At 43.0% G+C, this 12062-nt stretch overlaps 1 protein-coding gene across 2 annotated transcripts; it reads left to right on the top strand.

Annotated features, from left to right (window-relative positions):
• Positions 1–8239: 8239 nt before the first annotated feature.
• LOC137745359 (syntaxin-32) lies at positions 8240–11959 on the top strand. 2 transcript variants are annotated; one of them, XM_068485307.2, is made up of 6 exons: positions 8240–8490; positions 8700–8996; positions 9550–9800; positions 9938–10110; positions 10757–10957; positions 11501–11959. In XM_068485307.2, exons 2-6 carry the CDS (start codon positions 8753–8755, stop codon positions 11658–11660), a joined length of 1029 nt encoding a protein of 342 aa, XP_068341408.2. In that variant the 5' UTR covers positions 8240–8490; positions 8700–8752; the 3' UTR covers positions 11661–11959. The 2 variants fall into 2 exon arrangements, with proteins under 2 accessions (XP_068341408.2, XP_068341415.2); XM_068485314.2 differs by having other exon boundaries at positions 8351–8490; positions 8665–8996.
• The last annotated feature ends 103 nt before the right edge of the window (positions 11960–12062 follow it).

The following is a 12062-nucleotide window of genomic DNA, read 5'->3' as shown; positions in this document are numbered from 1 at the left end:
ACGAGGCCGTTTGGGAGCTCACTGGCTTTGGGTTCCATGGGAACGCGCGCGAGAGCATTCCTAGGATGGGTGACCCATCAGGAAATTCTCGTGTGAGTTCCCAGAAAGGCCTTGTGCTAGGTAGAGATGGGAATATACATTTAAGGATCACTTCCCTGGGCGATATAGGATGTCACATTTTTACCTTACACACACTTCTTGGAATTTATGTTCTTTGATCTTCTTAATTTCATTCGATCAACAATCATAAATTGAGAGTGTGAAAGGTAAAAAGAAGTGTTTGGATAGCATCACCCTAAAAATTATTAGGAAAACTAACTAAAATTTCTCAAAAACTTTAGTTTTAATGAAAATGACAAAATAAATGTGTAAGTAAATAGTACTAGGAGTGACTTTTCAAGATAAAAATGTCTTTAACATTGAAAGTGAACAGTATTATGAGTGTTTTGTTAAGATTCCCAAAATTATTTTGATTGTTCATGGAAACTAGGCTTCTAAATTTTTTTATTATTCTAATAGTGCGAGAGAATAAAGGCTAGAAAGTGTTAGGTGTCTAGTTTGGTTGATTATTAGTTTTTTTTATACCTAAACATGCCCTTTTTTTTTTTTTTTTTTTTTGAACATCAAAAACCATATCATAAAAGGCCTACAGAGAGGCAAACATACATACAATAAACAGGCAGCGACAATGGGAAAACCACAAAGACCCCTCCACCAAGTAGAGGTGTCACCCCTGGCACCACCAATTCAAGTTAATGAGGACAAGGTAGTCCGTCATTATTCAATACAAAGACCAACGAAGATGGGGGCCTAACGACCCAAACGACATCACTCATCTCCGTAAAACCACTCGATGCAATCTTGTGAGCCACGCCATTTGCAGAACGGGGCACCCAAGACCATCGACAATCAAAGAACTTCCCCCCCAATTGTTTAACCCGAGCCAGCATCGGGAATGCCTCCCAACTACCCCTAGACAGCGAACTAGTTAAACAATTAATCGCTTCAAGGGAGTCCGACTCAAGAATTACATACCTTACTCCCAACTCGTCACCAAGTTGGCACCCGTACAGCAACGCATAAGCCTCCGCTGCAGCAGCAGAAGGAGCAGATATAGCATACCGCGCTGCAGCCACGAATTTTCTTTCCATGTCCCGCGCAATCAAACCCACAAATCCCATCTTTGAGACCTTGGACCAACTAGCATCCACATTAATCTTCACAAAAGGAGAGGCCGGAGCACACCACCGCGCCACCTGGGTACCCCTTCTCCCGTCACCCCTTCCCCTAACCCCAACCATTGCCTTAGCACCAAGAAACGAGCTCATAGCCGCAGAAACATCAGCCAATACTTTTAAAGGGTTAACAGACATCCCTTTGAAGACAAAATCACAACGAGCTTTCCAAATACACCAACAGGTACAAACAATATACGATTGTCTCCACGTTGTATCTCCAAAGTTGCATAAAGTCGAAGAGAATACCTTCTGAATCCATTCCAGCCAAGACGGGAGAGAAAGACGATCCAGTTTATACCCCAAAGCCCCACCAAACCAAATTGGCTCAACCCAAGAGCAAGCAAGGAAAATGTGCTCAATGGTTTCATCATGGCAGCAGCAAATAGGACACATAGAGTTCAGAGAGGACCGTCGTCGGTACAAGGCTTCCCGAGTAGGAAGACAATTATGCATCGTAAGCCACATGAAATGTCGCAACTTAGGGGGCACCTCCAGCTTCCAAATCCCCTTCCAAAACGCCTTGGGAACCCCACGAACAGAAGGCCGACGCTTGTCCCGCCTAGCCAGTGATCTACCTTGCAGCCATCTATAACCCGACTTGACCGAATAAGTACCGTTCTTACTCACATCCCAGATAAGCCTATCATTGCGACTTAGATCCCCCAAAGGTGTCTCCTCAATAGCCTTCAAAGCCTCCCCCGATATGAAAGGTTGTATAAAGCTAAGATTCCACCGCCCCAACTCCGGACAGATAAGCGCACTGACCCTTAAACTGGGAGTAACCGCAACCTGGCCAACCGGCACCGGATGACCAAGGGGCAATGAAGGAAGCCACCTATCCTGCCACACCCTCACCTCCTGACCGCCCAAAATCTGCCAATGGGAACCCTCCTTGATCACGTCCCTGCCACAGATGAGGCTGGTCCATGCCCAAGAAGCCCGACCACCTTTCTTCGCATCCCATATCGAGCAATGGGGAAAATACCGGGCTTTCATCACCCTAGCCCACAGCGAGTCCGGTTCCGTGATTAAACGCCAACATTGTTTAGCAAGCAGAGCATCATTAAATTCCATAAAGTTTCTGAAGCCTAAACCACCCAAGTCTTTTGGCAAACCCAAAACCTCTTTAGAGACCCAATGAATCTTTTGGGCTCCTTCCTTGCAACCCCACCAAAATCCAGCCACTAACGCATCCAATTCCTGACAAACGACGGCAGGGAATTTGAAAATGCACATTGGGTACGCCGGAATAGCTTGGATAACAGCCTTAATTAAAACCTCTTTACCGGCACGGGATAGAGTACTTTGTTTCCACCCTTGAAGTTTTTCCATTACTCTTCCTTTCACATAAGCAAGCCCACGCTTTTTCGACCGACCCCAAATAGCAGGGACCCCCAAATAAGTCCCCGGATTGCTAACCACCGTCATACCCAGGGCATTCCCCATCTGATCTGCATTCACTTTCGGAACATTTGCCCCAAAGAAAACACTGGATTTCTCCAAATTAACCTTCTGCCCAGACGCCACACAAAATTTGTCCAGCATATGTTTCAAATTCCTGCAGTTTTTCACATCTGCCCGTAGAAACAGAAGGGTATCATCCGCAAAGAAAAGGTGAGAAATTACGGGTCCGGATCCACCAATCTTAACACCCTCCAATCTACCTTGGTCCACCGCACCCTGAATCAGTTTTGAAAGAACTTCCCCCACCAAAATAAATAAATAAGGAGAAAGAGGATCCCCCTGACGGAGACCCCGCGAGGGAGCAAAAGACTCACCAGCCTGCCCATTTAGAAGAACAGCGAAACTCACCGACGAAATACATCCAATAATTAGCGATCTCCAACTACTACTGAACCCCATTCTTTCCATTACCGCATCCAAAAAGTCCCATTCAACCCTATCATACGCCTTCTGCATATCCAGTTTAATCCCCATTTCAAATCTGTTCCTGACTTTCCTTCCCTTCAGATAATGAAACATCTCATGGGCTATGCCAATGCAATCCTGAATTTGTCTACCCGCCACAAAAGCATTCTGAGATGGAGATATGATTTCAGGCAATAATACCTTCAACCGGTTAGCAAGAATCTTTGACAGTATTTTGTACGAATAGTTACAAAGGCTGATAGGCCTGAACTGCGACACAAATTCCGGATTAGGGACTTTGGGAATCAGAACTATGTTAGTCTGATTTATCAATCTCGAACCCTCGACGTCCTGAAGCAACTCTCTGACCAGAGCCGAAACATCTTCCTTCACAATCTCCCAGTATGTCTGATAGAAGATCCCCTGGAAACCATCGGGGCCGGGAGCCTTAAGACCTCCCATATTCCCAGCAGCCTCCTTTATCTCCTCCTCCGTAACCAGTGCAGTTAGCGCCTCATTCATTTCTGTCGAGACCGAGGGATTAATGCAATCTAGCAGTGACCCCCAATTACGATCCCCTGCCGAGCTAAAAACTGAAGAGAAATGATTATCCACTAAATGGCGTACCTGAGACGGATTTTCCACCCAGTTTCCATTTTCCGCCCTAAGCTTCACAATCTTATTTCTCCTACGCCTCTGAAGGGTTGAAGAGTGAAAAAACTGGGTGTTTGCATCCCCCTCCCTCAACCATTTTACCCTCGATCGCTGGCACCAATAACTCTCCTCTTGGAGTCTTAACTCATCAATCTGCCGAGATATCTCCCTTATCATTTCATAGTTTGGACCCCAGTCTCGCTGGAGTGAATCTAACTGTGAAAGAAGATCATGGATCCTGCTTCCCCTCCCCTTAAATTTGGTACGATTCCACCTGCTCAAACGATATCGACATTCGTTTAAAGATCTCACCCACCTATTCACAGGGCTACCATGATGCCGCCGGTCCCAGCACATTTCCACCGTTTTCTTGCACTCTTCCTCCGAGACCCAAAACGCCTCAAACCTGAACATCTTTCTTCCTTTCTGCCCATCAGATATAGAACTAAGAACAATTGGGCAGTGATCCGAGGCTAAAACCGTTTCATGCATAACATGGGAGTTCGGCCAGAGTTGCTGCCACTTTTCATTCGCCATGACCCTGTCTAATCGCTCCTCCACCCAATCCCCTTTTCTCAGCCCTCTCCACGTGAATGTTGGTCCATTGAACCCCAAGTCCATCAACTGAGAGGAAGACAAAAACTCTTCTAAGAATCTTGGTCTGTTGTACAAGACCTCAACTCCTCCAGACTTCTCATAATCCCACAGGAATTCATTGAAATCCCCGCCACAAATCCAAGGTATATCTGTGGGAGTAAAATGGTTAACCATCCATTCCCAAAACAGATTTTTCTCCACTCTATACGACGTTCCGTACACACCCGTAATCCGACTCCATTGCGTTTGCCCTTTAATTCTCATCACAGCATCAATAATATGCTTGGACGAAAAGATAATATTAACCTCCAGATTGTCCTCCCACCATAAACTCAATCCTCCAGCCATTCCAATTGGCGAAACATCAAAGCCATGTAAGTAACCCAATCGCCTCCTCACACCTAAAATTCTATGATCTTTCATTTTAGTCTCTGATAAAAAGATCATAGAGGGTCTTTTTTTGCAAATAAGCCCATGGAGAGCCCTGACTGTCGTTGCCGACCCTAGCCCACGACAGTTCCAGAATATATAACTCATGGCTGGCCTGCGGCTGTTGAAGGCCAGCCGCCACCGCCCCGAGCCAACTTGCCCGCCTTCTTTGTCACCAGCCTTCCTTTAATAATATCCGACTCCCCTTCCATTACTTCATGTCCTCTATGCTTCTCACTTTTTTCTTCCTTATCTTCACCCGTCGTATGGACTACTTGTTCCCCCAATAGATCTCCTTCCTTGCAATTTAACCTCCTCCCTGTTTCTACCACCCTTCCTTGGTAATTCTCTTCCGTATCCGGGCCCTTGAATTTCTTCTGTGGAGCTTGAGTTAGCATATTATCCTGTGCATCCCCACTTCTTTTACTACCCCATAATGGTTCATCATCCTGGGCGGACAGAAAGTTATTGCCCCCCTGGACCTCGCCCGACCTTCCTTCACCCACTGTTTTAATGCTCTCCATTTCTGAGCAGGAAGACGTATCCTCTGCCACCCCCCGCATTCTTCTACGCCATTTTTTTTTACCTGTGCCACGACTCTGTGATGCTCCCCCTGACTCCATGGTTTGATTGCACTCCATTCCTTGAGCCTGCAAATTCCGTAAACTACTTTGATTCTGTGCAGCCGTGATGCCTGGTCCGCGCACCGCCCCAGCCTGCCGGCGTTCCCCCCTGCCCACATACTCCACTTTCTTCGCTATCGCCACCTCCCTTACCGGCTGTGCCTTCATCCACTCTCCATACGCCACCTCCCCATCTCCAGACATCTCAACGGAACATTCTGTATTGATATGCCCGATCCGTCCACACCTGTAGCAAAAATCTTGAAGCCGTTCATACCGGAATTCCACCCAGGTTTCCTTATTTGAGTCCCTTCGAATCCAGCATCCCTTAAATAATGGCTTCTCCATATCAACTAAAATTCTGATTCGCACAAATCCACGAGCGTGTCCGGGATCCTCCATAGCTATAAATTTCCCAGCCTCTTTGGTTACACGCTGCACGTTCTCGACAGAGGCTAAGCCCAGCGGAATTCCCCTTATTTGAACCCAAAATGGAACAGCATCCAGCTCCAGCTCCTCCAAAGCGAGCTCCGGAGGCCATTTCACGACAGAGAACACCTTTTTCATTACTGCCCAGGGAACTTGCTCAAGGATTTTTGAGGCTACATTTTCATCTTTGACCGAAATAATAAAGACATTTTCCCTTACCCATTTTATTTCCACCTCACCCAATTCTTTCCACGCCGCTCTGAGAATATTCCTGACTCCCCACTTGTTCAATGGTTTTGGCGTTAGGACTTTCCCAACCAGCTTAACTCCCTGCTCCATGGTTGATAAATCCAGTGTTTGGTTCAATTGAATCACCAGTTCATCCACTCCATTTTTCGCCATCACAAAGGAACAGCACTGCCCCACACGGCCAGCCTGAGACGATGAAGAATGCTTGACTTGCTGGACACAAACTCAGAAACACACAGATAAGCACCCCGAATACTAACTGATTTCTTTCTTCTCCTCCCTGTCACCAAGACTTTCCATCCACTGATCCTGCCCCCTCAAACCCCGACTGACAGAATTAAAACCCCCCAACCCGATTCAAATTACCCACCCCATTACTTCTCGGAGAGAGACACACTAATTAGAGACAAACCACCCCACCCCATTCCCCCTCGAAGAGATATTCACCCTAGTTTGAGAAACCCCACCCCCTTCCCTTCACCCTAATCCCTTACCTCACCCATTCTACTACCTTCCAGTTGACGGAGTCCACCACCCCCCCTCAAAACGAACCATAATAGTAGAAACCCCCAAGCTCACAGATTGCACAAAACCAAATTGACAGAGATAACACCCCCAATCAGATCAACACCACAGCCACTGCAACCCTCGTGGAGAACAACACACCAATTTGAAAAGCCCCAAATCCTTTTCGTCACCCTAGGCCCTGTCACCCCACGCCATCCTGTAGCCACACGCCTAGATGCGGAACTCGCGAGAGTCAATCACTCTCACACCGGAGTGAAGAGATGCAGAAGTATCCCTCGGTCAGAACTTAGATGACGCTTTGCTCTTTTGCTCGACGCATCCGCCATCGTTCGCTGTGCTGGATGATCTGCAGAGGTGTTTGGAGAAGAGGATGTTTCCAGGTACGTGCACACCGGAGCTCAAAGGTGCGAGAGCTTCCCTGGATCTCAGCCGTCAGATCAACCTACGACGCCATGCCGATCGGCGTCCGCCAGAATCTCGAAGCCGTGTGGATCCTCTGCTCTTACGATTTATGATGGGTGTCGTGAGAGGAAAACAAGGTTGATGGCGTACAGAGAGGTTCAAGGGGAGTAAAGGCTCTGCAGATCACAGAAACGGGTTCAAAACCGTCAGATCTGAGGACTTAAGGATGGTCTGATCACCGGGAAACCGAATCACACCACGGAATCACTCCGGGGAGAAAGGACTCGCACTCAGGCGGACTCTCACAGAGGAGAGAAGTTTACGTTAATCAAAGAAATTATGCTCAATATCCTAAACATGCCCTTTGAAGTGCCTTGGGGATGGCTAAAGTCTCTTGAAGAGCCTTTTGGCTATTTAAGGCGAGGATAGATATGTCGCATTTAAAATTGATTTTTGTTATTTGACACTTTAATCTAGGCTGCTGAGCATGCATTCGATATGCTCTTATATCTTTTCTCTTTACTTGATGATCGAAACTGTTTATTTTGTAAATCACTTTATAAATATGAACAATACAAATAAAAAAAGCAACAAAATAAGAGATCATTTGACCATTTCGATTAAAGTTGTCATGATGTTGTTGTTTAATTGGCGAACAAATTAAGTTATTATTATATCGGCGTATACAAAATAAAAATATTTTTTTTATCTATGATGTGGATTTAGCTAATATTTTGATTGAGTATCTTTAAAGAGTAACTTAAAAAAAATAAACGATTTAGATCATCAAATAATATTGTAAAATATTTAAAAAAAAAGAGAAGTAAAAACTAGAACATAAAAAGGGAAAAATTAATATAGTAAACAAACATTTACCATGTCACATCCCGGTCCAGGATCCCATCACATTCCGGGCTCAACTCTACCTTAGCATAATATTGTCTGCTTTGGACCCCGACCATGACCTCACGATTTTGTTTCTGGGTATGCAATACTTAAAATTTTTTTTGGAAATGATATTATTGATATTAAAATAAGAGATGCACTTAATAATAATGTGATTTAAATTTATTTTTAACAATAATCAAATATAGCATCTTTCACTTTCAACGTAATACTAAATGACAACAATTTTTTAGAGTTAAAAGCTTTTTTTTAACATCTTCAGGCTTATAGCCAGATGGAAAATGTATATAAAACGACGGACCATTGTGCAAAAGTCCCCCGTATGTGTCGATACTCCAGTAAATATTTTATTTTCTTCTGCTTTTATATTTTAACAATATTTTCTTCGCTGTTACAACAAAAACTTTCCAAAATTTCCAATTAGATTCAGCCATTCGCGCGATCTCGATCTAGACGCAGCGTTTCACCATTCCCGCGACCTTCAATTCCGAATCAGTTACTCCTCACTTTGCTTACAAAAACCTCGATTCCACAGGTCTAGGGTTTCAGATCTCGCACTCGTGGAGGTAATTTTCCAATTCCGTCCTTTAATTTCACCTTTTTGCTGTTTGGATGCTCGGAAAGTTGGGGAAGGGAAAAGAAAATTGGGGTTTCGATGTGGGTTTTCAATTGAATTTCGCATCAATTAAGCAAATTGGCAATGGTGAATTTTATCTGATGTGGATTATCTAATGGAGTAGGCATTTGAGAATTGGAGTGATTTCTGCGGTTTCAGGTGGTTATGCTATTATAGAATTCGAATTTTGGGAATTTTAGGGTTTTGGAAGAATGCATGCGAAAGCGGCACAATCGTCGTTTCGTGATCGGACGTACGAGTTTCAGAGTGTAGCGGAGAGGCTAAAGAAGTCGTTCTCATCAGGGCCGGGGCAGAATGGGCCGAGTAGTGGATTGAAATCGAAATCCGAGGAGCAGCGTTCTGCGGTTGTGATTCAGTCGGAGTTCAATAAGAGGGCCTCCAAAATCGGGTATGGGATACATCAGACGTCGCAGAAGCTTGGAAAGCTGACAAAGTGTGAGTTATTGATGATTGGTAGTATAATTGTAACGTTATTGCTTTACTGGTTTCAGTTTGATATTGAAAACAATGCTAATTGATATCCATGGTGTGTACTTCTTGTTATTGACCTGGTGCAGCATTTCGCTCTCAAGATTTGTGTTGGTTTTAATGATAATATTGTTGTTTTAGATATTGAAGCGTTATAAGATAATCTTGTGTTACAATTGTAAGGAAGAACCAATAGCTTTTCCCATATGAACTCTGCACCTACATTATAGTGAAAATCCACATTCGAAGTTGCTAAACCCTACCTATTATCCCTCAGGGTGTCGGTACTAATTTCAATCGCCTGATGTACCATGCTTCATTCGCTCCATTGAACGTTGTGGATGATGATTAAATTAGATATAAAAATTATTATTGGATTTCTTTCTTCTTTAAAGTGTGAATGTCTGGAATGGCGTAGGGTTGTTTTAATTTTGGTGGCTTTTGTGTTTCTATGGCTATAAATATTCAGGTTTCAGAGACAATTATATATTTATTCTAATGCATCTGTCTTGTCATGTAGTGGCAAAGAGGACTTCCGTGTTTGATGACCCTACAAGGGAAATTCAGGAGCTGACAGCAGTTATCAAGCAAGATATTACTGCCCTTAATTCTGCAGTGGTGGACCTTCAGCATCTATCTAACTCCAGAAATCAAAGCGGGAATATTTCTAGTGACACAAGTAGTCATTCAACCACAGTTGTTGATGACCTGAAAAATCGGCTGATGAGCGCCACAAAAGAGTTTAAAGAAGTGCTCACCATGCGAACTGAAGTAAGACCTAATGTTGCTGAATAATTATTTCCTGCCAAGTTTGTTAGGCTGGTGCTTTTAGTATGAAACCGTTCTACTGTTGCTGCTCCTTAAGTTATTTTCAGAGACTAATGAATCTTTTGGTTGGTTTCATGAAGAATTTGAAGGTTCATGAGAATAGAAGACAATTGTTTTCTGCGACTGCAACTAAGGATGCTGCAAATCCCTTTGTTCGTCAACGTACACTGGCTGCCAGGTCAGCTGCTAGTTCTTCAAGTGCTTCTCCTCCTCCATGGGCTGGATCACCCTCTTCATCACAGGCGTTCCCCAAGTAAGATAGTATTTTTGTTGGTTCTTCTTGTTAATTATGGATAATTGGTACTGGATGATTGTATTGTAACCCATTAAGTGAGTAGCTATATTTTTCATATATAAATTGTCATGGGGACCTCTATGTATGTTTGATATTGGGGAGAGTCATCTTGCACTCCTCCCTAGTGAAAAAAATAATGGAGGGAGGAGTGCAAAATGTCATTCTGGATTGCTTAATTACAATTCCCTTGATAAATCCAGTTAAAATTTTGTGAATTTTGCACTATAAAAATTCTGGTTTATTTTCTCTAAAATTTGCAGTTAGTGTTGCTGCTGCTTGCACTGTTTTTCTTCTTGAACATCTTGAAAATAACTGGCCCCTTCCTTTGTCTTTCTCCCCATTCTTCGTTATGATGTTAAATAATCTAGAGGATCAGTTATCTCAGTTTACAGTATTGACTTCTAAACTTCTGTATTCTTTCGTAGTGAATCCTAGAACTGAAGATGCTCTTTTGAATAATTACATTTTCAAACTTTAGATTATGATCTGTTTCTGTTGTGTGGTCTTTAACTTAAAATGCAGGCAAAACAATTGAGACGTGTTGGTTCAGATATAAAATTTGAGCTTGTATCATAGTGAAATTTATTGATTTCTGATTCTACAGGAAGCAGATGGATGGGGAGAGTCAGCCATTGCTCCAGCAGCAACAACAACAGCAGCAACAGGAGCTGGTTCCAGTGCAAGATAGTTACATGCAAAGCAGGGCTGAAGCTTTGCAAAATGTTGAGTCCACTATTCATGAGTTGAGCAACATTTTCAACCAGCTTGCGACCTTGGTTTCCCAGCAAGGGGAGGTTGCCATCAGGTTTTACTCTAATCCAGTATCTTCCTTTGAATTCAGTTGGCACACGGTGCTAAATATTAATAATAGATCACTATTTTTTTTAGCGCCTAACATGCTTGGGGTTTTATTGTTACTGGTAAAGCATTGCACAAGCTGGGGAAAACTAAAAGCTGTGTTCAAACACAAGCTGGGCAAGAAGCTAATTATCTAATATTTAAGCTTCGTTTGACCCCTTGAAATAATTATATATATAATTGAACAAGCTTGAGTATAAAATTGTTTTTGACCATGGTGGTTCAAACATTTTTACGATAAGATGGGTAGCTAAGCTTATCAACCAAATTTCTGTGCTTTCTGTGTGATCCCGACATCTGCCTGTAGTTTTCGTTTGGTTCTAAGTTTTCTTGTCAGACAGCATATGCTTTGAAGTTTGTGGAAATTGTTAATCTTGAGGTTCTAAGGTCAAATCCCGTATCTCTGCGCTATGTGGTGTCTGTGCATCTGTGGGGTGTTTCGACTTGGATTTTCAAAAATTAAATCTGATGATGGTATTTCTTGTTGCAGAATTGATGAGAACATGGAAGACACATTAGCGAACGTAGAGGGCGCACAAGGGGCATTGCTCAAGTATCTGAATAGCATATCATCTAACAGGTGGCTGATGATCAAGATATTCTTTATACTAATATTTTTCCTCATGGTTTTCCTATTTTTTGTGGCATAGTCATTTGCACAGAGAGAGAGAGAGAGAGAGAGAGAGAGAGGGTTGAAAAGGAAGTAAATGACGATGATTTTTAGTAATTTTACTGTCGATAAAGCCCTTTGTATTCTATTCTTATCATCTTTTTTGCTTTTTCGAAAGTTCACGCGGACATAGACAAGATAAGTATCGGGGTTTTCCTATCGTCGTATATATGTTCGGGATACATGTAACTGTAAAATTTGTTGAGAACGGTGTGACTGGCAAAAACTATTCCTTTGTCTTCTCTGTGATTGTGTTATATATTGTGCTTTTTTAATTAAGTTCCCAGGAAGAATGCCTTCTCGTGATTAGGGAGAAACTTTAGTATGGCTGCCTAATTAAGGCGTCTCTTCGCATCTTTTCCTCCTAATCCATCAAATCAAG

The sequence above is a fragment of the Pyrus communis genome, chromosome 15 (genome assembly GCF_041283825.1).
Source record: "Pyrus communis isolate YQ-2024b chromosome 15, ASM4128382v1, whole genome shotgun sequence".
In the NCBI taxonomy this organism is placed as follows: Eukaryota; Viridiplantae; Streptophyta; class Magnoliopsida; order Rosales; family Rosaceae; genus Pyrus; species Pyrus communis.
This window is presented reverse-complemented; position numbering and strand designations above follow the sequence as displayed.

Excerpts from the sequence above, each read along its gene's own strand:
- LOC137745359 (XM_068485307.2), top strand. The coding sequence starts at position 8,753 with ATGCATGCGAAAGCGGCACAATCGTCGTTTCGTGATCGGACGTACGAG. Across the intron at positions 9,801-9,937 it reads TGCTCACCATGCGAACTGAA|AATTTGAAGGTTCATGAGAA; the intron begins GTAAGACCTAAT and ends GGTTTCATGAAG. Across the intron at positions 10,111-10,756 it reads TCATCACAGGCGTTCCCCAA|GAAGCAGATGGATGGGGAGA; the intron begins GTAAGATAGTAT and ends CTGATTCTACAG.